The following is a 22,163-nucleotide window of genomic DNA, read 5'->3' as shown; positions in this document are numbered from 1 at the left end:
ATCAGCTCGGGAAAACACCTCCTCGTCCAGAGGCCTGGCCTCTCGCCGGCAATGCTCTCCGAAGCTCTCTCCACGTCCCTCCCGCACTCGCCCCCCGCCACCCCCTCCACACATGGCTTTTTTGACACAGAGCAGAGCAGCCTATCGGCTCGTTACTTGTCTTTCCCTTCCTTCCCTTTCCTTTCCTGGGCTCGGCTTGCCGTAGCGCACACCCTCCCGAGGGGTTTGCCTGGATCATTTATTTATCTTGTGCGCATTAAGAAACCACCATTAGGCTTTGGTGGGAGGCGCCTCACTTTCTGCGCGCTCGCCCGCCTCCCTTGCGCTGCGATAGGAATACACAATCGAACAGAAGCTGCAAGCTTGGCAGGAGCTGCTTTCTGCGTGCCTATTTATTTGCCGGATCCGTATTTTTTTGGCCGACTGGGTCATTGCCGCCCCCCCCTCCGGGTTGTTTTTTTTTTGTGCGTCTGTGGAATTTTTTTTTTTAATTTTTTTTTCCCCGGAGCCCTCGCTGGAGTTTTGATGCCGGGCCGGACTTAGCGCGGAGGGGCTGCGCGGAGCCGTGCCTCCTGCCCCCGGCGCCCCGCCCGCGGCTCGGCCTCCCTGGCCCGGCGCCGGCGGCGGGTTGGCGGCGGGGCCGCGGAGCGGGGGGTGCGCTGCGCCCCGCCGCCGCCTCCTCATCCTCCTCCTCCTCCTCCCCGCCGAGCGGCCGGGGGATGCTGCTGCGCCGCGGCCGGGCTTAGGCGGGGGCCGGGCGGGCGGGGGAGGGCGCGCAGGGGAGGAAGGAAGGAAGGAAAGACGGAAAGAAAAGCTTCCCCCCCAGCCCCGAGGGGAGAGGAAAAAGAGGAGAGGCGAGAAGGAGCGTCAATGTGAAGGAATGTGCCTGCCCGCCGCCGGAGCCGCACGCTTGGGATAAAAAAAAAAAAAAATCGAGGAGGCTGATTCTTGCGACTTATTACCCGGAAAATAAAAAAAAAAAAAAAGAGAAAAACCTGAGAGCGGAGGGAGAAGGAGAGCGAAGAGGCTGAAGCGGGCGGCGCAAGAGGAGGGCGCCCGGCGGCTGGCGCGGCCGTCCCGCTGACTGCGCGGCCGCGGGAGGCTGCGCGGGGAGGCGCGGGGCATGCCATGCCGGCGGCGTGACTGAGCGGGGCGCTCCCGCCGCCCGCTCCGCGCCGCTCCTCCGCGCTCCCCTCTCCTCCTCCTCCTCCTCCTCCTCGCCGCATGCCGCCGGCAGCCGCGGCGCGCTGATGCCCCGGGGCCGCGGCGGCGCTGCGGACGGACGGCCCCGAGGATGAGCGAGGGGGCTGCCGGCGCCGCGGCGCCCGGGGCGGCGGAGGGAGCGGCGGCGGCGGCGGGGGGCCCGGGCGGGGATGGGGCCGGGGGGCCGCCGCGGGAGCTGCGCTGCAGCGACTGCATCGTCTGGAACCGGCAGCAGACGTGGCTGTGCGTCGTACCCCTCTTCATCGGCTTCATCGGCCTGGGGCTCAGCCTCATGCTGCTCAAGTGGATCGTGGTGGGCTCCGTCAAGGAGTACGTCCCCACCGAGCTGATGGACGCCAAGGGCGTGGGGCAGGACCCCTTCTTCCTCTCCAAGCCCACCGCCCCCCCCCGCGGCGCCGAGACCACCGCCGCCGCCACGCCGCGGCCGCCCAGCCGCGTCAGCCCCCGCCTCACCACGATGAGCCGGGCCCCCCCGCGGCCCCCCGGCACCCGCGGACCGGCGCGGAGCGGCCCGCGGCCCACGGCGGCGCGGCACCCCGGCGCCCCCCCCACGGCGCCGCCCGCCAGCGGCCCCCCCGGCACCGCCCGGCCGCCGCCCGCCGCCCCCAGCACCCCGCCGCCGCCCGCCTGGCCCACTGCGGCACACGCTACCTCCTCCTACAAGATCTACGTCCACGACTCGGCGCCGTCCTGGACCTTGTCTCCCTTCCAGGAGTCCACCACCACCACGCCGGAGGCCAGCACGACCCCCAAAACCCGTAAGTGAAGGCAGCCGCCCCGCGCCCTCGGGTCGCCCGCCCCGGTCCCCCCCCGTCACATCCCGGTGTTGGCCCGGGGCGATGCCCCGCTCGGAGCCCGCCACCGCCTCTCGGGGGGACGCGGCGCTCCCCTGCGGGAGGCCGGAGGGCTCCGAAGTTTGCACTTCTCCCCCCGTCCCGCCCCCCAGGCAAGTTCCCCGCTTCTGCCATGGGTGGTGAGGTAGGAGCAGCCATTTGAGGTGACCAGCTTTCGCTGTGGTGTTTAGGAAAGATGCAGGACCTTCCCCATCCCGGCTGGCCCGCGGGAGGGATTTGGGAGGTGCTGGAGGTGGCTGAGGGAGAGGGAGCAGCGATGTCCCCCCCGGGCGGCGGGGACAGCGGTCCTCGGGAGGCGCGGGGCTCTGCCGTGCCGTCCCTGTCCCTCCGCCGGCAGGGAGCCTGCCTTTCCACACAGGCGGGAGCGGGCTCCGGGAGGATGCTCCCGGCGGAGCCGCCGCCAGCTCCCCCGGGAAGGAGCACAGGGCACCCCGCGAACAGGCGGCCGCAGCCAAGCGCTTTCCCGGCTCCCGTGTGTAGCCACAGTACCGTCTTGCCGTCACCGACTATTTTTTTTTAAAGCAGAGGAGGGGGCTAGTTCCCCGATTGATGCTCGGTGGCTGGCTCTTCCCACCCTCCCGGGGACAAACCGAAGGATTCGGGCTAAACCCGACAATTTATTTAGTCTGGGTGCATCAACTTTTAGCTTCTCGTAAAGGTTATCTAGGACAAATGCAATCCGTGCCAAACGAACTTCTGTGCGGTGCTATTTAGTGAAAGGCTCAATTATACTGTATTATAGTCATCTGCGTTTTCTTGGATGCAGTGTAGGAACCGAGAAGCCGTGTGTCCTCCATTAACTCTTAGTTGCTTCTGCTAGGAACATCGATTCAGTTGAAATCTACCACCTGAATTGCTTTTACAGCCCGCAGCTCCCCTTTTGCATGCTAATGTGTGGCTATTCCGCTAGCGGATTTTGTTAGAGAGTCATTTGAACTTTATTTTGTCTATTAAATCTATTTGCTGATGAGCCCTGGGGCAGGGAGCGTAGGCAGAGCGGACTGATCTTGTGAATTGACAACATCGGGAGAAGAGCAGCAAATTGGACATGTCTGGGTGGGTGGGTGGGTGTGCAGGTGGTGGGTGGCTGGGAATGATTACGAATAAAACTATCGCTAAATCAGAAGAGCAAACAAGGCAGTAACTCGCTTCCTCAGCGTCTGCTGCAGTAATTGAGAGAGAACCGTCCCTTACAGGTGTGTCTGAGCCTGCTGGCTCTGGAGGTACAGCCTAAGGGGAAGTCAGATGGTACCAGAAGGAAAAATCCCTTGTGGAGCTGAACCCTACCCATTTGAGTTAGGTGGAAGGAGCAGTAGAGGGCACTTCTTAAAAACAAAATAGCGTTGGGAGCCTGATTTTCAACCTGTGTCTCTCTTTTCAAGCTGTGTGTGAACCAGATATGTTACATGGTGTTTCAAACTGCTGTGACCCGTGTGTGTCTGAAACGCTGCCTGGGCTTGCCAGCTGGGGTCTGTCGGGGTCTAAATGCTCCCTTGCAATCTCTTCCTTTCTCCTCTTTCTGTCCTTTTGGGTATGTAAGAGAAATCCACAGCAATTTCCGCCCCTCTGTGCCGTCTTCTTACAAGGTATAGAAGGCAAGAATATCCTGATTAATAAATAATGTTCGGCTGGCAGGTCTCTACTCCATGCAAGACACACAAAGGAAGAAGAAAACCCACGATCTTGAAATGTTCCTGTCAGCTGCGGAGTCTCGTAACTATTATTTGTTTTAGGGAGACTGCTAATACCTTTTACAGCAGGGTGTTTCCCCTCATTAAATACAGCTCTGTTATAGGATGAAATGCAAGAAGTGCAAATCCAGCAGAAATTGACCCTCTTTGGGCACATTGATAGCAGAGATTATCGTTAATGGGAGATTAAATAGATTACATAAAAAAGGATTTGAATTTGTAGGGCAAGTGGAAATTTTTTTTTCAAGCCTACAGCTGTATTTCCCTGATACATCTGAGCATCTCTGAGGATACATGTAAAATTCTCTGAGGCTGCAGTATCCGCTGGAGGGGAGAGGGAGAAGGAATGCAATCCTGCCACAAACTGCTGACGTGGTGTGACCCCAAAGCAAGTGCCTGCATCTGCCGCTAACAGCTCTTAGGAAGGAAGGGATTTTTTTAAAAACAAATTCATCCTCCTTTCCCAGGTTGAGCTGCATGTTCCTTCTGTGCCCGTTGCTCCAGCTGCTATTGAAATGAAAGTCATGGATCCCATTGTACCATGTGAATACAAATCAGACACGACCGATCTGATGCCCCGGGTTTCAAAAGAGTGCCCACCCTTGTGCAATCCCCTGGCTCAGCAAGGCGCGTACGTGGGCAGGAGTCATAGGTCGTGTAGCGTTTCACAGCTTTTAAGAAAAGAAGCAGCCCTCTTTATTTCTAGTGGTTCATGCTGCAGCTTATTTAATTGTTTTAACACGGTAAAATGGGCTCAAAATATGGCTTGGGGAAATGGAAGGCAAATCAGGAGCTATCTCTCCAGAAAGCCGGATGATTGCCCACCTGAAGTAAACGCTGGTAAAGCCTTTTCTCTGTGTGTGTATTCATCTGAGGAGATGTTGTGAAATCTCTCACTTTTTTGTGGGTGTGCATAATGACAATAATTCTTGGTTGTGTTTCACTCAAAGTCAAGCTATCTGTTAGCTGTTTTGAAAGTTCTTGATGAAGATCCTTCAGGTTCTGACTAAGCAAAAGCCACTTACTCATCAAGCCTCGCTCTGTGCCTTGTGCCTGCATGTGTTTCTCAGGATTATGCACGGACTGTGGCTTCTCAGTGTGAACCTTTTTATCCAGTGCTCAACATAAAAATCAGTCATTGATTTAGAAGGATAGTCCAGCCTGTAGATCAGAAAAATCAACCAACTGACTGGAACACAGCAGTGAGGTTTTATTTTTATCAAGCCATTGGTTTCATTTCTAAAGAGTCATGCCCTGATTTTTCCAATATGCATTTTTCATGGTGTTCTGGGTTCTTCAGTAATGTTATTATCTTTAAATTGAGATACTGTACTTATAAGAATTCCTGTGTGAATTCGGCTATGAAATAGCACCGTGGTTTCTCTTGTGCTCATATGACCGAAGGCTAATGCAGAGAACTGAGGTCAGGCAGGTGGGGCTCAACTAATGCATAGTAACCAAGGAAAGAGATGTTACAGAACTCTTAATCGATATAGCTCGTGAAGTCCAATTGTGACCTTTTTTTTATGACTCCGGGCTGCAGCCTGAGTATACTTTGATTTCCTGCTAAAGATTTTCTGGTCCAGTCGTTTATCCTCGTCATATCTCTGCCGGTTGTTATGCACGGCATGGGTTCAAGTAACAAGCATCTGGCAGCTGAACTGTTACCAACACTGACATTTTGGTAAAAGCTGTTTGTTTTATTTTGCACTGACTCAAATATCTTTTTCACATTAAGGATGACACTTTAGATGGAACTGCGGGGTTTTCACCAACTGGAGGGTGTTGTGGGAGGTGCCAAACCGTAGTAAAACCAGACCTACTCTTCCCAGAGCTCTGAAACGTTCTGCCAACAAATGACATGTATCTGTGAACACTCCGCACTATGATCATGAGCTGTCATTGAAATCGAGGGGAGCACGCATGACTGTAAAGCACGTATGACTGTAAAGCACGTGCCGTTAGCATTGACTAAGATTCATGTCAGTTATTTATCAATTTGTAATGCATCAAAAGCTGTTGAATTGGAAAAAAAAAACCACACTGAGGCGAACAACTGGGAGTTCTAAAAGCATTTGCTCCTTCCTCATTCCCACTTACTTTCTATTCACATACTATGAGTCAACGTACCACAGACATGATTAGGTTTGTGTTTTCCATCTTAAATACTTGTCAACAGGAAGGCTACTGTCAAGATAATAAATACAGAATTTTAGTCACACCACTAAAGTGGAAGTTATTGTTATTTTCTTTTTCATATTTTACAGCTTTAACTTGCTTCATCTGTTGCAATAAAGGTGGATGACTGGAGTTAATCCCATTTCCCATCTGTAATCTGCAGGAACTAGCGCAGTTATCGCTGAGTTCAGTAGGAGGTGGAATGTTTATACCCAAGTCCCACTCCCAGATATGTACATTGATTCTGTTCAGGTATATTTCCTCTGTGTTCCTTTTATGGAGGTGTTTGTTGGAATCCTGTAGCCTAGGGGGGCTCTCTCAGCACTGGTACGATGAGAGGAAGGGATACGGCTGAAATTACTCCATGCTGCCTTTTCACCCTGAAGAAGATTCTTTTGGGGGCTGTAAGGATTCTTATTACATTGATTTAACCTGTGATCACTGGTAAAAGCAAAGCCTTGCATTTTATTTGGCGTATTTTTTTAGCATCTAGACAAGGACATTATGTGATATATTATATGTTGACAACAGAATACCATTATTAAATTAAAGTATTGATTCATTGTAAAGTATTATGCTAAAGTAATGTCAGTGGTTTGTCTAAACCCACAGAAAATGGAAATTAAAAATTAAAGCAAAAGACCTGTCTCTATCTACAGTATTGTGTCTAGTGTTGCAGTGCATTTATCATCTGACTCATTGCTTTGAAACCTCCTGCAAAGCCTGGTAAATACACGGATTGGTATGGATTTGGCTTTGACTTTATCTTTCAATTCTGTAGCTCATGTGGCTTTCAGGAAGTACCTAAAGCATGCTAGTGTTTGGTTTTGCTGATTTCTCTCGTGACTTTGTTTGGAAACTGCACAGGGGAAGGTACCCGGTAAGATATCTAAATAAATAAACCCCAGAGGCTTTTGGATGGCTCTGAGCTTGGTGATTTCTTTTTGAGATTCTTTGTGGTTTGAAAAAGTTTGCAGCATCCCCATCTTAACTGTGCGCACGTGTGTATGCACACACATGCAAAACAGGAACAGGTATTTGCACAGTACCTGTTTTCGAGGGGGATCTGGACCTCAAAGCCTGTAGTAAGTTCAGGACCAGTCTTTGCTAAGCGAGACAGCTGCTTTGGTTGTGGTGCTTGTCCTCACCACGTAGTTCAGAAAAGAAACCAGAGGTTTCATTGTAGCTGACTGGACTGAATGCCAAGGTAAAATGCATCTCTTTTGATTTGAGAGTCGCTTTCAGGTTCTGCTGTGCAGAAGGGATGTGTTATCACTGTTACTATTAAGCATAGGTACATTCCTTTTTTTGTATTACAAGAGCAGACAAAACACAGGAAGAACAGGAAGATACTTTGTGTTATGGAGATGATTTCTTACTTTAAGGGTCTTAGTTCTTGGATCGATACTGTGAAGGTTAGAAGTGTCATTTAAAAAGGTGGCTGTGTGCTCTTATTGCTTGGAACTAAATTTCCAATGTCCAATGCGGACAGCTCTTAAACCTGCTTTTGTATTTTTACCTTCCCCTTCATACCTAATCTCAAGGCACTCCAATGAGTAAAGTACATCTTCAGCAGAAGAAAGTAGCTCCCTGTGAGGGCTGAGCAGACAGGCTTGCCAGGCGAGGCCACTTCTGACCGGGACAAGCCAGGGGATGAGCATTCAAATGGCTTCTAGGTATCACACAGGGAAAGTAAATGCACAGAGGTGGACCAGTGCTTTTTGACTGGGTTTTTACTTTTTATCGCACATTTTTTTCTGGGGCCTCTTGGTAAAATGCATTCAAGAGGAGAAAAATGAATAAAGCAGTCACGAGGAAAATTAAAATAGCAACTGCATTTATAAGTTTCAGTGTCCTTTTCACAGAAGCAATACCTAATTGCATCAACTCTTGCTGGTGAAATTTGGTGATAGCCAGGGAAAAGTACATTTACTAAATGCTTGTCGCTAGTTGTTTAATGTTTGTTTCCGAAACCTTATCAATATGCTCAATATTACTCTAGTGACATTTAATAAGTAAAACCTACAAAATTCTTCCAGTCTTCCATCTTTTCTGTCCTCCAAGGGCAGTATTTTGCATTTCCAAAGCTGTGTTTCTCATATAGCGTGTAAACAGAGGGGTGCATGACTTCTGGGTCCTCTGTGCAACGTATTACTCCTGATTTTTTTCTTTTTTTGTGGAATAGTTCTGATGACTGCTGGCTGTAGGAGGAAAAACTTGTCAGCTTCGAAGATAATTCACTTCATATCATGTTTAGCAACCGATTTTTGAGTCCAAATCTGATTTAGGCTTTTTCCCTCAGAGTAGTTTGATTTTTGTATTTCTGCAAGAATTAAACCTTTGGGAAAAACTCAGATAAATGAGAGAGGCTCACTGGGTAAAAAGATAAAGTGAAACTTGCAACAGCTTGCCAAGTCTCCTCTTCTTGCTTTATCATCTGCCTTTTGTTTGCTACTTGCTGGTTTTATGGCATTTCTTTTCCTTTTAAAATTTGAATTACCTCTTGCCAATTCTAAGGGCCCTACAGTCGTGTCCCATCCCTGCCACCCCACTCCTATTTTATGCTCGTAGGGAAGATGCACGTTGCCAAGGCATATCTGTTGGCGATGTGCTAGGTGCTTTTCTAGAAGAACAAATTAGTGTTTTAATCTGTATGGAAAGACCTTTCCCTGAGGCACTTTGTAACTTTGTTAGCAAAGAATTGAGGAAAAAATACCCTGATAATATTCCATGTAGAGGTTGTGCAAAATTAATTAGTTCAGAGTCGTATATTTTTGTAATGAGATTGCTCTATGGCCCAACGTTGCAAACATACAGGCCGAGTTTAGGGTGGGCAGGTGATGCCTTTTCTCTTCTATGGAGTTACGCATCTGCAGGATCAGGGTCAATTTATGTGAACATCTGTGTGACTAAATCTGTTACTGTCTCAGATCGCAGTGTGAATGCTTACAAAACATGCCTGTGTAAATAAACGTACATCAGCTTTAAAGTGCTGCTTTTTAGAAGTTGTTAACATTATTTAAATGTGCTCAGGAGAACAGAGTTTCCATTAGTGCATTTTCTCTTTTGTGGGTGTTTAGCACTACCATGAAAAATAGACCATTATCCTGTTTATTCTTTGCCTGGAGTATGTTCTGTAGTAAAATCTTCATGTTCTGGGGGACTGTGGTTGCTTAGCTGTAGACTGTCACAAGACACGTGGGTCGTGAATTTTTTTGCACATTACTTTTATTTCCTTGCCTGACTTTTACATTTATTTTTTTTTAATTATTTCAGAAAATAATACTTCTGGTTTTGTACAGTTTTTCTCTCTATTACTTCCTCAGCTAGCTATATGCCAACACTGAGTTTTTCCTAAAGCTTATAGATAGAAAATGTTTCTAAAGCATTAGACATGGCAGGTTGTATTTTAAGATTTAGTTATTTTCTGAAACCAAAACTATGAAATTACCTTCACATTGTTAATTTCCCAGCATCATTACTGTTAAAGTTCAAGATTTTAGTTCGGTAGAAACTGAGCCTTGATTGCTGCTTGTTACCAGATAGAGGGGCTATAGCGCTGTGTAACAGCAAACCATTAAATTAGTATTAATAGCAAATAGCCTCTTCTCCAGATCTGATTATTCTCACTGATGTCAGAACTTGTAAAGCAAGCATTTGAGATAAGATGGGGTTATTCTCTTGGAAGGGCTTTGGTGGTCTGTTTTTACTGCAGTGACTAGGGTTTTTTTCTAGCGAGGTTGGCAAAGGAGGCAGAAAACCTACAGTCTAGCCTGCAGTTGCTGTGCTGCTTCTAAACATAATCAGGATTCTAACAAAACCAAAAAACTTGTATCAAAAAGTGTTGCTAACCAGCAAGATTGTTCTGCGCCGTGCAATGCTAATGTTTACTTATGTCTCCCAGTTTAATGCATAGTAACACAGCATTTCCAATAGTGTGCCCAGAGAGGCTGAGAGCTGTAGCTAGCCAACCTTCCCAGGGGCTGTGTAATACTGTTGAATATTAAAAAAAGATGGAGGGAGTCCTTGTTTCCTCATCCCCCTGCCGTGAATGACAGTATGAGAGGTCAGAGGGTTATCATTAAAATAGTACTAAGCTATCCCAGAAGTTTTGACTTGGGATTGTTTGTGTAACGCTTGCTGAAAACAACCTATTAATTGTCTTCCAAAGGGGCGTGCTTTGTTAGTGTTTTTTTAAAGAGTAGTGTTGTGTGGAGAGGAAATTAATTTTCTTGTTCAATCTGTTGGTGAATTTACAAAAGAGAAGCAGGGTTTTTCTTTGAAACCTGGAGATAAGCTGCACTGAAACGGTATGGTGATTTTCCTGCCGTTTAGCAGTATGAAATATGAAGGCTTTGCACTGCCAAGGTTCAGTGGGAAGGGGATTCAGGAACTGAGGGGATTATTCTGATGAGTGTCAGTGCTCCTGATTTAGAAGGGTAGAGGTACTTTTATAATTGTTTCATAAGTAGCTAAACCACATTAGTCTCTAGCCTGAAATCTGACCCAGCTATATAAGGGTCATAGTGTTAAAGTTCAACGCTCTCCTCTTTTTTTTTTTTTTTTTTAATAACAAAAAAGCCAAAATGCCATGCATAAATGCATACAGCAATGATTTTTTTTTTCCTCATGCAGTTTGGTTTTCTTTTGGCTTTAGATTTCAATCTTTATTTTATAACTTACATTAATAGTGCATATGATACATTTCACAGGGTCAGCTGCTTATTTATAAGACCGTATCTCAGTGTAATAAAGTTGATTGTAATTAGTCTCTATCAGTCAAAAATGTTAGAAAAATACAGCTTGCAAACTAAACCAATTTATAAACTGTAGTATCCAACAGGGGGAAATACTCATTAGATGCTGTTTGTAACATACACACTTCTAAATTCACTGGTTATCTCAAAGCAATGTAAACATGATGCAGTCTGCTACTCAACTTAGACCGTGTTCTTCTGCAAAGGGTTTCCATAGTGCACATAGGCTCTCTTCCTACAAAAGCTGCTCTGTTAGGAGGCTGCGCCTTTGTCTCAACTAATTACCTTCTAGCTGGGAAGATTATGACCTTGAAACTAATAACGACGCTAAAAACGACACAGAAAATGCAGCGTTCACAGGATACTTCGAGTGTCACAGGATTTACAGTCCGAAGGCTCATCTGTACCGGGGAAAGTGAACATTTGCCGCTTGGTGACCGATGTCGCCTCGCCTTAGAGAAGAAGGGTGGCGGGCGGGCGGTGGAGATGGCGGGGTGGGCTGTACCCGTCCCGCGCTTCTGCACAAGATGCTCCTTCAGTGTGGTTCAGCCTGATCTGGGAAGACACAGCCTTTGCCTTGGCTCTGTCAGCATTAACTAGCCTGCCTTGTCCTCTACAAAAGCACAGAGGGAAAGAAGTGTTTCTAATACCTTTTCATATCTGGAGCACATTCATTACAGAGGCTTACTTAGTCCTAAATGAAAAGCGAGAATAGTAACTTAATATTTTAAATTGGCTTTAGAAATATCTGCCTGCAATAGGGAATTCTTACAGGTTTTAGTTCTTGGATGGCTGGATTTAATCTGAATGCATGAAGCTGAAATGTTAGCGTGTGGTATGTTTAAGAGGGGAAGAAAGAGGAGTCTGATACTGTAATTGTTATTTTATAGGAGATTAAAGAGATCACTTGCATCTACTGAATTTCAGTAACTGGGTACGCGACAGGGCTTGGTTACACCTTGTGTTTGCATACATTTGGAAAGCTATCCTCTGCTGCCTTGGCAGGTGTAAGGGATTTGTAGCCAGCCACAGCTTGGCTGCTGCAAGGTGCGTATGTAAACGTGGACATACGCAGTTTGTGGAGCTACCGAGTAATGGCTCCTCGTTCCTGGTTTGTTTACAGGGCCGATTTTGGAAGCATAAGCAGGTATTTATTCAAGTTTTAGAATAATAAGAATACATTTATCCCTGATTCTAACAATGAACCTGGCTGGTGAGTTATAGACCTGTGGAAAGCGAGGTGTATTGGACAGACCTAAACTAAAAGTCCTTACTGAAAGGGATTATTGTGGGTAGAGTCCTACGGTGAGGATGAGGCATGCTAGGTGATAAAAAGATTAGTAATTCTTGTGAGATGTTTTATTTGCATACTGTGAAGAGTTTTGTCTGTTTAAAAGCAGTGTGTGTTTATTAGGGAGCTTATTTTTTAAAATGCTTTTAAGAAGATACTGTAAGATTATATCTAATTAATTAAATATATTACATTTGAATTATTTAGAGATTATTTTTCAACCATCCCTTAACATTCTAACGCTGTCTTAATATTTTCAGGTTTGTAATCCTGTTTATTAATGCAATCTATATGACAGCATAGACTCTTGGACTTTTTCCTTAATAAATAGTACTTAAAAATAAATTTAATATATTTTGTGTCATGAAGTAGAGTTAGAATCTGAGGAATGTATCTCATATGTAGCCAGGTATTCAGTGGGAGCTGTAGGCTGCTCTGCAGTTTTGTAATAATCACAGCAAGATGCAGGATAGACCCCAGACAGCACTAGACTGAATGTTTTACTTGAGAACTAATAATTAAAGCTTGTTAAAGAATTTAGAGTCCAAACATAATGAAGCTCTTCTAATTATCACCAGATTTCGGTCCAACTCTGCATTGGCAAGGAGGTAATTAAAAGCTTCTAAGTTCACTTCAGCTCTGCATAAAGGAGGGTTGGGATATCCAAAACACATAAATAAAGGGAATAGGAGGATGTTAGATTAAATATGTGATATGCAATTTCAGTAGGGGTTATGGAAAATAAGTTGATGTTAAAAAAAAACTGCAACAAACCCCAAACAGTGTGTCAGAGATTCAACATCATTTCACCTCTTTGTTAGCTACTTTGTATAATCATTTCCTACATTACAGAACAAAATAACTTTTCCCACTAGGTATTGAAAAAGGATATCCTACGGTGCATAGATGGAGATACTTTGTGTGAAGACGGTGGTCAGGCTTGAATAAATTTCTGTGCTGCACCATCATCTTTGGAGCTCTGCTCTTTGTTGTTACAACTGAATGACATTACCTTGACTTTCCGCTTCCACCAGAAAAAGGATGACTTTGACAGTGTAGAGCTGTTAGAGTAGACAATTGCTATAGAATGACTTCTTTTTCACAATTTGAGCTTGCTTATTAGCCTTCAGTTCATCCCACAAACTTGTTCGAACCTCAGTGAAGGTAACAGACCATAGATTAGCAGTTACTGGGTGTTAGGAGCCCAGCAGTGGTCACTTCTCCTCAAGCTCAGGTTTTCTTATTTATGAAATAATGACATGGTGAAGAGTCGCAGATGAGAAGTGAGAGGTGTTATAATGAATGTTCAAAAATAATATGGAAATACACTTAACGAGTCTTATTTTAAATTTCAGAAAGTACCTGCTATCCCTGATTGTGCCATTGGTTCTGTGTGTGATCGTTTTCAATAATTTTCTGACAGTGAAATCTATTAGACTTTAGTATTAAAGAGGAAGGGATGGAAGCTTTTATTTTTTAGGTGATTTAAAAGCATATCTCCAAATATAGCCAAGGTACCGCCCCGAACAACGGGGTGTGTCTGAGAGCAGGGCAGGGCTCTATGTGCGACACCATAACGAGCCACTGACTCTGGTTCACAATTCTTTATTTTTGTCCTGCAGTGAGCTGAATCAGGCTTGAATTTGGGACATTCATTAGGCCAAAAACTGCCATAATGACAACCCCATTTAAATCTTTTTAGCTTAACTTTATAGTCAGTTGTCATCAGGAATTTTAGTAACTACTATGTTTTATATTGCTGCCTTGTTATATTTTAGAACTGAAGTGTTATTGTTGCCGTATCTCACATCAAAAGGAAGAAACACTTTCAGGATGGTGTAGTCTTCTATAGATAGAGTCAAAATGCTCTCTGAGTAGGTGGGATTCTTAGCCAAATCCAAACCCAATGAGATAAGTGAGAATAAGTGGGCTCTAGCTAACATTTAAAATAAACAGTTACAATGGAGTGACTTGCTTAGCCTAGTCTGTTGTTCTGCATTTGCTCATAGGTGATTTTTATTAACTGCAGCTATTCTGATCTCCAAGGAAAAAAATTATATTATTCTAACAACAACAATAATAATATATTTAGTAGAGAGGATCTCAGATGGAGAATGAGACAAGGTTTGTAGGAGAGGTATTCTAGTAGATCAACTAATACAATTGGAGAGAAGTTGGAAATTGCATTTTCTGTGTCTCTGGTGAGGTGACGTAACTGATTTCCCTTTCACTTTTCAACCTCCTTCCATTAGTAGGGTTCTAACATCAACAAAGTTTTTTTTTTCCCCTTTCTAATTAACTAATTAACTGAAAATGTTTTTCATAACTTGAACTGATATGCTTAGCTTTGAAGTGCAAATAGGTAAGTGTAAAGCTTGCTAAGTGCTGTCCTATTTTCTTATTTATCCTGCTGTTAGGTTTGGGGGTTTTAAAACAATGTCACTATCGGAGAAACTTACTGAATGTGGGTGAGAAACTGTTTATCATCTTAAAACTCTCATATATTTGGATTGTCTTAGTAGTTTTGAGAAAGTTTTAGTATCATTAGTTATTACTGAAGATCAGTATTTTGTTAACACCTAGGTGTATGACCCCACCATAGACGTTCGCATTGAAGGCTCACTCGTTACGAATTTCAAAGCCTATATGAAATGATTTATACTGGTGCTTGAAAATATGTTTTGGTAATAGCCTTTTTAATGCCTTTAGGACATTTAATTGCCATCAAGTGGCATAATCTGCTGTTTCGAATGGAGGGCTGGGAATATTTTGGTTGCAAATAGGATAATGAAATGGATTGAAAACAAGGAGGAGTAGTAAATGAGTGGAGCTGTGCTATTAACAACCAGCTTGGGCTTGGCATCCTATTTATGACCTAAGTATATGGTGTATGGCACCTAAGGTGGGACGTCTTTTCCCCAGACAATCATGGGGTTGACTGCAGGTAGTAGTCTGTCTGGGACTGATCCTGTCCCTGCTGAAGCAGTACTAAAGCTATGTTAATTTTAATAGTAGCAGATTAAACCTGTGGGTCTTCGTTGGTTACTACTGAAGTCAGTGCAAGGTCTGCATGTGACCTGATGCGGGACACGTCCACGCTCTGTCTGGCACAGTCATGCCCGACTGGAACACCCATTTAACTGAACAGTGGGCTAGTGTCTGTGTGGAAGGTTTTTGACAGGGTTTTTATATTCTGCATGACTCTTAGTGGTTCTGTCAATCTTGATTTGTAACACTTATGTCGTAATCTCATTACATGAACATCAAAGCACTAAAAAAGTTTGTGGTTTCAGATGGCTTTGCTTTAAAAATAACATAAAAGTTAAAAAAGTTTCCAAGCGGTGTGCCCCCTTCCTTTCCACGTATTTCAGTTTGTGGTCATGTGGCAGGGTGCTTGGTTGGCCGAATCATAGAATCAGAGAATGTCCTGAATTGGAAGGGACCCACAGGGATCATCGAGTCCAACTCCGGTCCCTACACTGGACAACCCCAATCTGGCAGTCAGATAACCATTAGGAGAAACTAAATTATTTTTGTGGGGATTTCAGTTGGAAGTGGTTGCCTTGTCTTGGAATTTCCTTGGGGATCTGCGAGTGCAGCTTTGTTAATGACGTTTGACATTTGTAAAGAAAGCTGCACTGTAAACTTCAGGTCTTAAAGAGTGTAAAAAATTAAGTTTGTGAGATAAATTGTTGAAGTAAGATAATATTTCCACATTTTGTAAGTTAAGACAGCAGTTACAATCTAAGCAACTACTGCACTAATCCTGGAGAGCTGAAGACCTCCTCAGTGACTATTCTGACCCAATGCTTACTCTAGTAGGAAGCAAATAGCTAATGTAGGAAAACTCCTGGTATCCCAAACAATCCTGCTTGTGTCTGGTATTTTTTTGTGAGCATTGTGTGAGAGATGTGGGTGGTTAGAATTTCCCTTCAGAAGTCTCCATTCAAGACAAGTGTCTGTTTTTCAGAAAGCCAAGTCCTACAGTTTTGCACCTTCAGGTTGAAACAGTTCTACAAGAACTGAACTTCCAGAGGCTTCAAGGTCATTGTTTAATAAAGATTTACATTTAAAAAGGTAGAAGTATCAAACTCTTTATTAAACAGTTTAGGAGGAAAAAAAAACCCCACAGTTCTCCAAAGTCCTGGCTACTTTCTCTGTAAACCACATGAAACTCTACCAAATGACCGACTTCTCGTAGAGACGAGCAGTTGATTGTGTAACTAGTGTGCACCGTCACTGTGAAATGCATCGCGGAAAGTGTGATTTTTTTTTTTTTTGATGATTTTGTAAACACACCTTAAAAAAAAATTCACTCAGCGTATTTGGAATTTTTATATGAAACCCAGATCTGACCCAAGGAGGATTTAGTACTGCACATTTTAAAAATTAATTGTAGTTTTGGGCTTAATCTTGTAATAGGCATGAAATCTAATATATTCTGCTATATTTGCTTCTCAAAGCATAGACTGTAATAATTATATAGAAATTTCATTGATGGCTTCTGTAGGATCTTTTAAATAGGGACATGTAACAGTTATTCCCAAGTGATGTGTTATGTGGAGGACATGTTCACAATAAACCTAACAAGCTGTCTTTACTCATCTCATTCTTTTGATACATGCTATGCTGCCTGTGCTTTACTGATGCAGTGAAACTGTGAATGCTGTTTTCAGTGTTCTGCACCGATTCTTCCATTGTTGCTGTTTGGTTAAGCTTTTCCAGAAATACCTGGAGAGAACAGGACAGTACAGGTAGGGGCAGAGGTCTCGTGCTCAGAGGGAGTGAGAGAGACAGATGTAGAAGCTCACGAGATCAGAAGAGCCAGTGGAATTGTGCGTGTTGTGAAGATTTAGCATGCTCTCTCATACACCTGATTTATTATTCTAAAACTCCTGCCAGTAGGTGAATTGTTGAAGAGCTAAAAAGGGAAGCGCCCCAGGATGGTGCGCTGTGCCCACAATCGGGTGATGCAGTCTGGGATCAATTCCTGTTGTGCTCTCCAGCAGGATCCTGGAGTATTTCTCCCAGGGGTTCTCCTGGGATGGGTGGCACTACCAAAGAGAAAGAAGTAATACGAACTAGAGAAACAGTTCTACATATTGTGAACCATTTTGGTGGATCTTTTCAATCTCCCCAATAGAAAGATTTCCTAGCCAGCTGAACCTCTTGTTTTGTCCATGCTACCTCTCCACTTTGGGTTCAATGAACAATTATTGTCAGCATCACCTGAGCGCGCTGTGCTTCACCACCTGTGAACCTTGTTGAAAAGCTGCCACAAGTCTCAATAACAGAGAATCGTGCCCCAAGAGATGGCGTTCACCCTAATGGTGCTCACAAGATTCTTATTATTCTTTTAGTATCATCTTGTCCAAAATACTAGTTTTCAAAATATATATCGCAAAGGGCAGCCATGTCTCTCAAAATCCTGACTAATAAGAAAAGAATTCTGGATTCATTGTCTTGTGTAATTACTATGGAAGTCCAATGATGGCATTGTGTCTTGCTTGTTTCTTGCCCTCCCTGCACCGTCCGTCTCGCCTCAGTTTCCATTCCTCTGCCGCTTGCTGTATTAGAGTCAAAAATACTGATGCAGGCAACTGAAACACATTAATTTGATCCTTGCTTCCAGTTAAGCAGAGAATAACTCTTCTGTATTCAAAACGTACTTAATTTTGAGAATTATGCATCTTTTCTAGTCTAAAAAAATCCTTCTGAAATTCCTCGGAGAGAGAAATATTTGGAATATCTTGGCCCACCTTTGTGGGAGTCAAAGGCATAGTTTGATACCTGTTTGTTCTGGTGGGTTGGTTTGGCGTTTGTTTTTGTTTTTGTTTTTTTTTTTTTTTAATCAGATTACATTTTATTTTTCTGCAAATGCCCTGAAATGGGCAATGAGCTTTGGAAAGCCATCTTCTAGAACCTTTTCCTGATGCTTTTGTGTAAGTGCTTCATTTTCTCTGTAAGTGTTTCCTACTGGAAATATGACGTTTGTAGGAGATGTTTCTCCATCATGTTGTGTGGTAAAGGTCAATGCACAGAAGTAATTTATTTTAGCTGCAGTATCCATAATCGATGCCTGATCTTTTAGTGGAACATTTGATTCTTTCATAGCCTTCCTGTGACTGATACACCTAAATGCCTTATTTATTCCCTTCACCTAATAGCTTTTAAAATTCTCTTGGTTTCCTGAATAATTTGCTTGGGCTAGATTTGACTTTTGAAAGGCTGTGTTGTCATTTACCTTGCTGTCTTCCCTTGCTGTGCTCTCTCTCTCTGGGGGAGGAAGAATTCCATACCTCCCTGGATTAGATTACAATGTTATCTGAAATTCTTATATTTTATATTCTCAGACTTTCCCGCCTTCCATTTAATTTCTTTCCTTTTTCTTTTTTCCAGCTTCCCGACTCTTTTGAAAAGCTTTACCTATTATTTGTAATGGCTGTTGTCTTCCTTGTCATCCCCCTTCTCTGTCATAACTGAGATGCATCATACTGTCATCATGTTTTGAATGAGCTTCTGTTTTTCTCTGAGAACTGAGTCAAAACTGACCGCTTGATATCTTTTTCTTGCTGTTCCAAGAAACAGGTGTTTAACTTGCTGAAGATTTGCTTCTAGAAATAACAAAATAATAGACTATAAGAACACAATCCCATTTCCCTGTTTACTGTGTTCTGTGATCTTTTAAGCGGCCACAGTGGGGTAGAATTTTCTCTATTTGCTTGCATCCATCAGTAGAAAGTTGTCAAGTTATCTACTGTCCCCTGAGTCTATCCTTATCTTATTTCATGAGGAAGGGTTTGAAGACTTTTTTTCAGCTTTTAACAATGTTCAAGTTCGTGCCTGCCAGAGTTTTCACGTGATCATTGTGTTTGAGTAATTTTTATATTATCTTTACACGTTGAGAGTGTACTTTCTGTTACACACGGGGATAAAACGACTCCCAGAAATTAATGTTTTCTTATAGCAATATAGATCTATCTTCCAAATTCTGTGTTGTGATTCCTTAAATTGCATTCTTGGTATGAATGTACTGCATAAGCACAGCATTTTCCTAAGCATTGCACGAGCAGTGCTCGAGGAGATGGATTCATGCAGTCAGCCCTTCCAATAAGCAAGTCCTTATCCTTCACGCTCGCTGCCAGTTCACAGGTGGCTGTGGATACTTCTGGGGTTTTTTTGCATCTCTCTGCCTGACGTCTGAGAGCTGTAATTCCAGTTACGTGAATGATTTGTTGACTGAGCAGCAGTTAGAGCAGCCTGACTCTGATGAAGGATCACTTTCTCGTTGGTTTCTTCCTTCAGAAGACAAGATCCTCATTTGGAGCGAATTCCAAGGATGCTTTGATATGGTTTCCTGGGATTTGCCCCTCCTGCCCTTCCTTTCCTTTCCAATTTATGGGGTATACGACTACTGGCTTTTTCTTCTGAGGACCAAATACATCGCTGAGATAGCAAGCTAAATCATTTTATCCTCTCCTCGACATATGGGGTCGTTTCTGTCTTAATTTACCTGTAACTGCTTCTTGGTTGTGTATAACTTCTTTTGGATATATGTACTGCTACACTTTTACTTTGGACATTTGTGTTTGTGGGTGTAGGTCTCTAACTTTAATAGAGAAAAAAGTTATTACTTTTTAATGGTTATCCAGCAAAATTGTTTAGTGACCTTTGTTCACTTTAGATCATTATCTGGTACTATTAAATTCTAATATAATATTAAATGTGAGTGGAGAGGATGTGTATTCTGAATGACAGATGTCTTCAAAAATGTTATTCCATCATTTTAAAAGGGGTCCATTTTCCACTTAAAAATAAGTTGTCTGGGCTTTATGATTCATTTCTGCTTCCCAAGGAATAATTTAAACTTCCCAGAAAATATAAACTTTTTTTTATAATTTCAAGCCTTTTTGACACTTTCCACTTCTGCATTTAATGTTTGTGCTGTTTTCCAGAAATTATGTTTTAAGTGAATATTTCAATGTGCTAAGAACAGAACTTTAAGAAATACAATAGGCTGGCTTTATTCCTTAGACGTGGTACTAACTAAGCTTTATTGTGATCAGTAAATTCGTAGTGGCTCTATTTTTCTCCTGAGCAGGTAATTGAGTGAAGAATAACATCATTTTTGAAAGAAAAAGCTTTTTACACTTTGTTCACATTCCTCAACATTTAGAAGAAGAAAGAGCAATATTGTATTTAAAAGGACAATATGGAATATTAAAAAGAGAACATTTTATTGCATATTAGGTAGCACCATATTCTGTTTAATATGATAGTGGGGTCCTTTTTTATTTGCAGATGTGTAAGGTGTTCCAGTTTGTATGAGTGCATTTGTGCTTTCGGAGATCACGTGCAGTAAAACTTCTACTGTACATTGGTGAGAGAACTCAGCTAAGCTCTGTTTCATCCTGTACTTGACTACTTTCCTTGGTCATGGTCATGCAGTTGTAACGTATCACCACAAGCCATATACAGCCTTAACAGTGGTTCTGGAGAACTCAATGTAAGCATCTATCAAGTAAAATAGTCCCTTAGATGTCAGGGCATGAGTCAGAACAGTGTTAAAATGGAGGCATAGAAAGTACAGGATTAGTTTATTTAAAGACGTGTTCTAACCTGTTAAAAAATTCTGAACAAACAGCGATTCCTTTTGTATTTAGCCCCAGCTATTCAACACCAATCTTCGCTGTTAAAAATGTCATCTGGACTTAGTCTCCATTCCTCCTCTTTATTTGAAACATTGGCCTATCTTTGCTTCTTGATGTATTTCACCAAATAGCAGGTGCAACTTAAAAACTGTAGTTACAGATTTATAAAGGGTTCTGTGACATCATAAGCTTTAGTATACTCATTTCAAAACATCTTTAATAATTTGCCCAAAATGGTCTCTGAAAATGCAGAATACTAGTAATACGTTTATCTAATTTGATAAATGTGGGTCTATTATTATTTGCCTGTTGAAAAATTATTTTTGTCAACCAATTTGTATGCCTACTTGATTATTTTACTGTGTAAGCTTTATATTCAATTGCTTTTCTTAGGCTAAAAATGTTATTTTCTGAGTTACTCTGATGGAAGCTTGCAGTTTCCATGCTGTGCATTTCATACGGCCGTGCATAGCCTTCAACTTTTGTTTTATCTTCTCTAACCTCATCGATTCACTTCAGTCATACCACTGCAATTTTTTTTGCCAAAATATTTGTAAGTTTTCTAGTGTGTGTGGGTGTTGGTTCCCCCCCCCCCCCCCCCCCAATATTTCTCCCTTTCTATTTTGGAGATCAGTATTTGTGAATTCATGCAATCACAAAAGCAGAACCTACTAACTAGTCCCTTCCCTTGTCTTCTCAGTTTCCTCTTCAGGGCAGGATCACTTACAGTCAGGATTTGTAACACCCTGTTAGCCAGTTTTTGAGCTTCCACAAAGACATTTTTATTCCAGTGTTTTGCAATCGTTACCTTTGGAAAGTTTTTCTAAAGTCTAATGTGACACAACTTTTGTTGTTCTTTCTGAGGTGCAGAGGTAGAATAGATCACAGAATCATAAAGATGGAAAAGACCTCTAGGGATCATCAGTCCAACCATCAACCCAACACCCCGAGGCCTCCTAAACCATGCCCTGAAGTGTCACAACTACACGTCTTTTAAATACCCCCAGGGATGGTGACTCCACCACCTCTCTGGGCAGCCTGTGCCAGGGCCTGACCGCTCTGTCAGTAAAGAAATTTTTCCTAATATCCAACCTAAACCTCCCCTGATGCAGCTCGAGGCCGTTTCCTGCCCTTTGCGTCACTTTGGCATCCTTTCTTGTTTCTTTTTTTTTTTAATTTTTTGGTTGTCTCACTGTTTTTATGATTTGTTAGCCATTTGTTTTCTGTGCTGTGTGGTTGATCATTTCTGTTTAAGCATCATATTTTGCATTTGTCCCAATCGAAAATCTGTGAGTTTTCTAGGTCATTATCTGCAATCAGTAATTTTTACCTCTTTGCTCTCACCAGAACTCTAATTGAAAGTCTTCAAGTGAACTGTTTCTATGGCACTGGGAAGCAAAAAGAATTGTTTCCTTTGACAACATATGAAGGAGGTATTAATCTTTTTACAGTTACTCCATGAAATGAATATCCCTATTCTATATTTTTTTCAAGATCTGTCACTGTTTTCTCCTTTC

The 22,163-nt window shown here is 43.0% G+C and overlaps 1 protein-coding gene across 3 annotated transcripts in view; it reads left to right on the top strand.

Moving 5' to 3' along the window:
- Nucleotides 1-286: 286 nt before the first annotated feature.
- Nucleotides 287-22,163, top strand: part of NRG3 (neuregulin 3) — a 417,497-nt gene continuing 395,620 nt past the window's right edge. For 2 of the 3 annotated variants that reach the window (XM_064464850.1, XM_064464849.1), the window contains exon 1: nt 287-1,982. In XM_064464850.1, the coding sequence (XP_064320920.1) occupies nt 1,295-1,982 (688 nt within the window). In that variant the 5' untranslated portion in view covers nt 287-1,294. The remainder of the gene's footprint in view (nt 1,983-22,163) is intronic. The other variant, XM_064464847.1, reaches the window with a different exon arrangement.

This window comes from Phalacrocorax carbo, chromosome 13 (assembly GCF_963921805.1).
Source record: "Phalacrocorax carbo chromosome 13, bPhaCar2.1, whole genome shotgun sequence".
Lineage (NCBI taxonomy): Eukaryota > Metazoa > Chordata > Aves > Suliformes > Phalacrocoracidae > Phalacrocorax > Phalacrocorax carbo.
The sequence above is the reverse complement of the archived record's forward strand: the minus strand, read 5'-3'. Positions and strand labels throughout refer to the sequence as shown.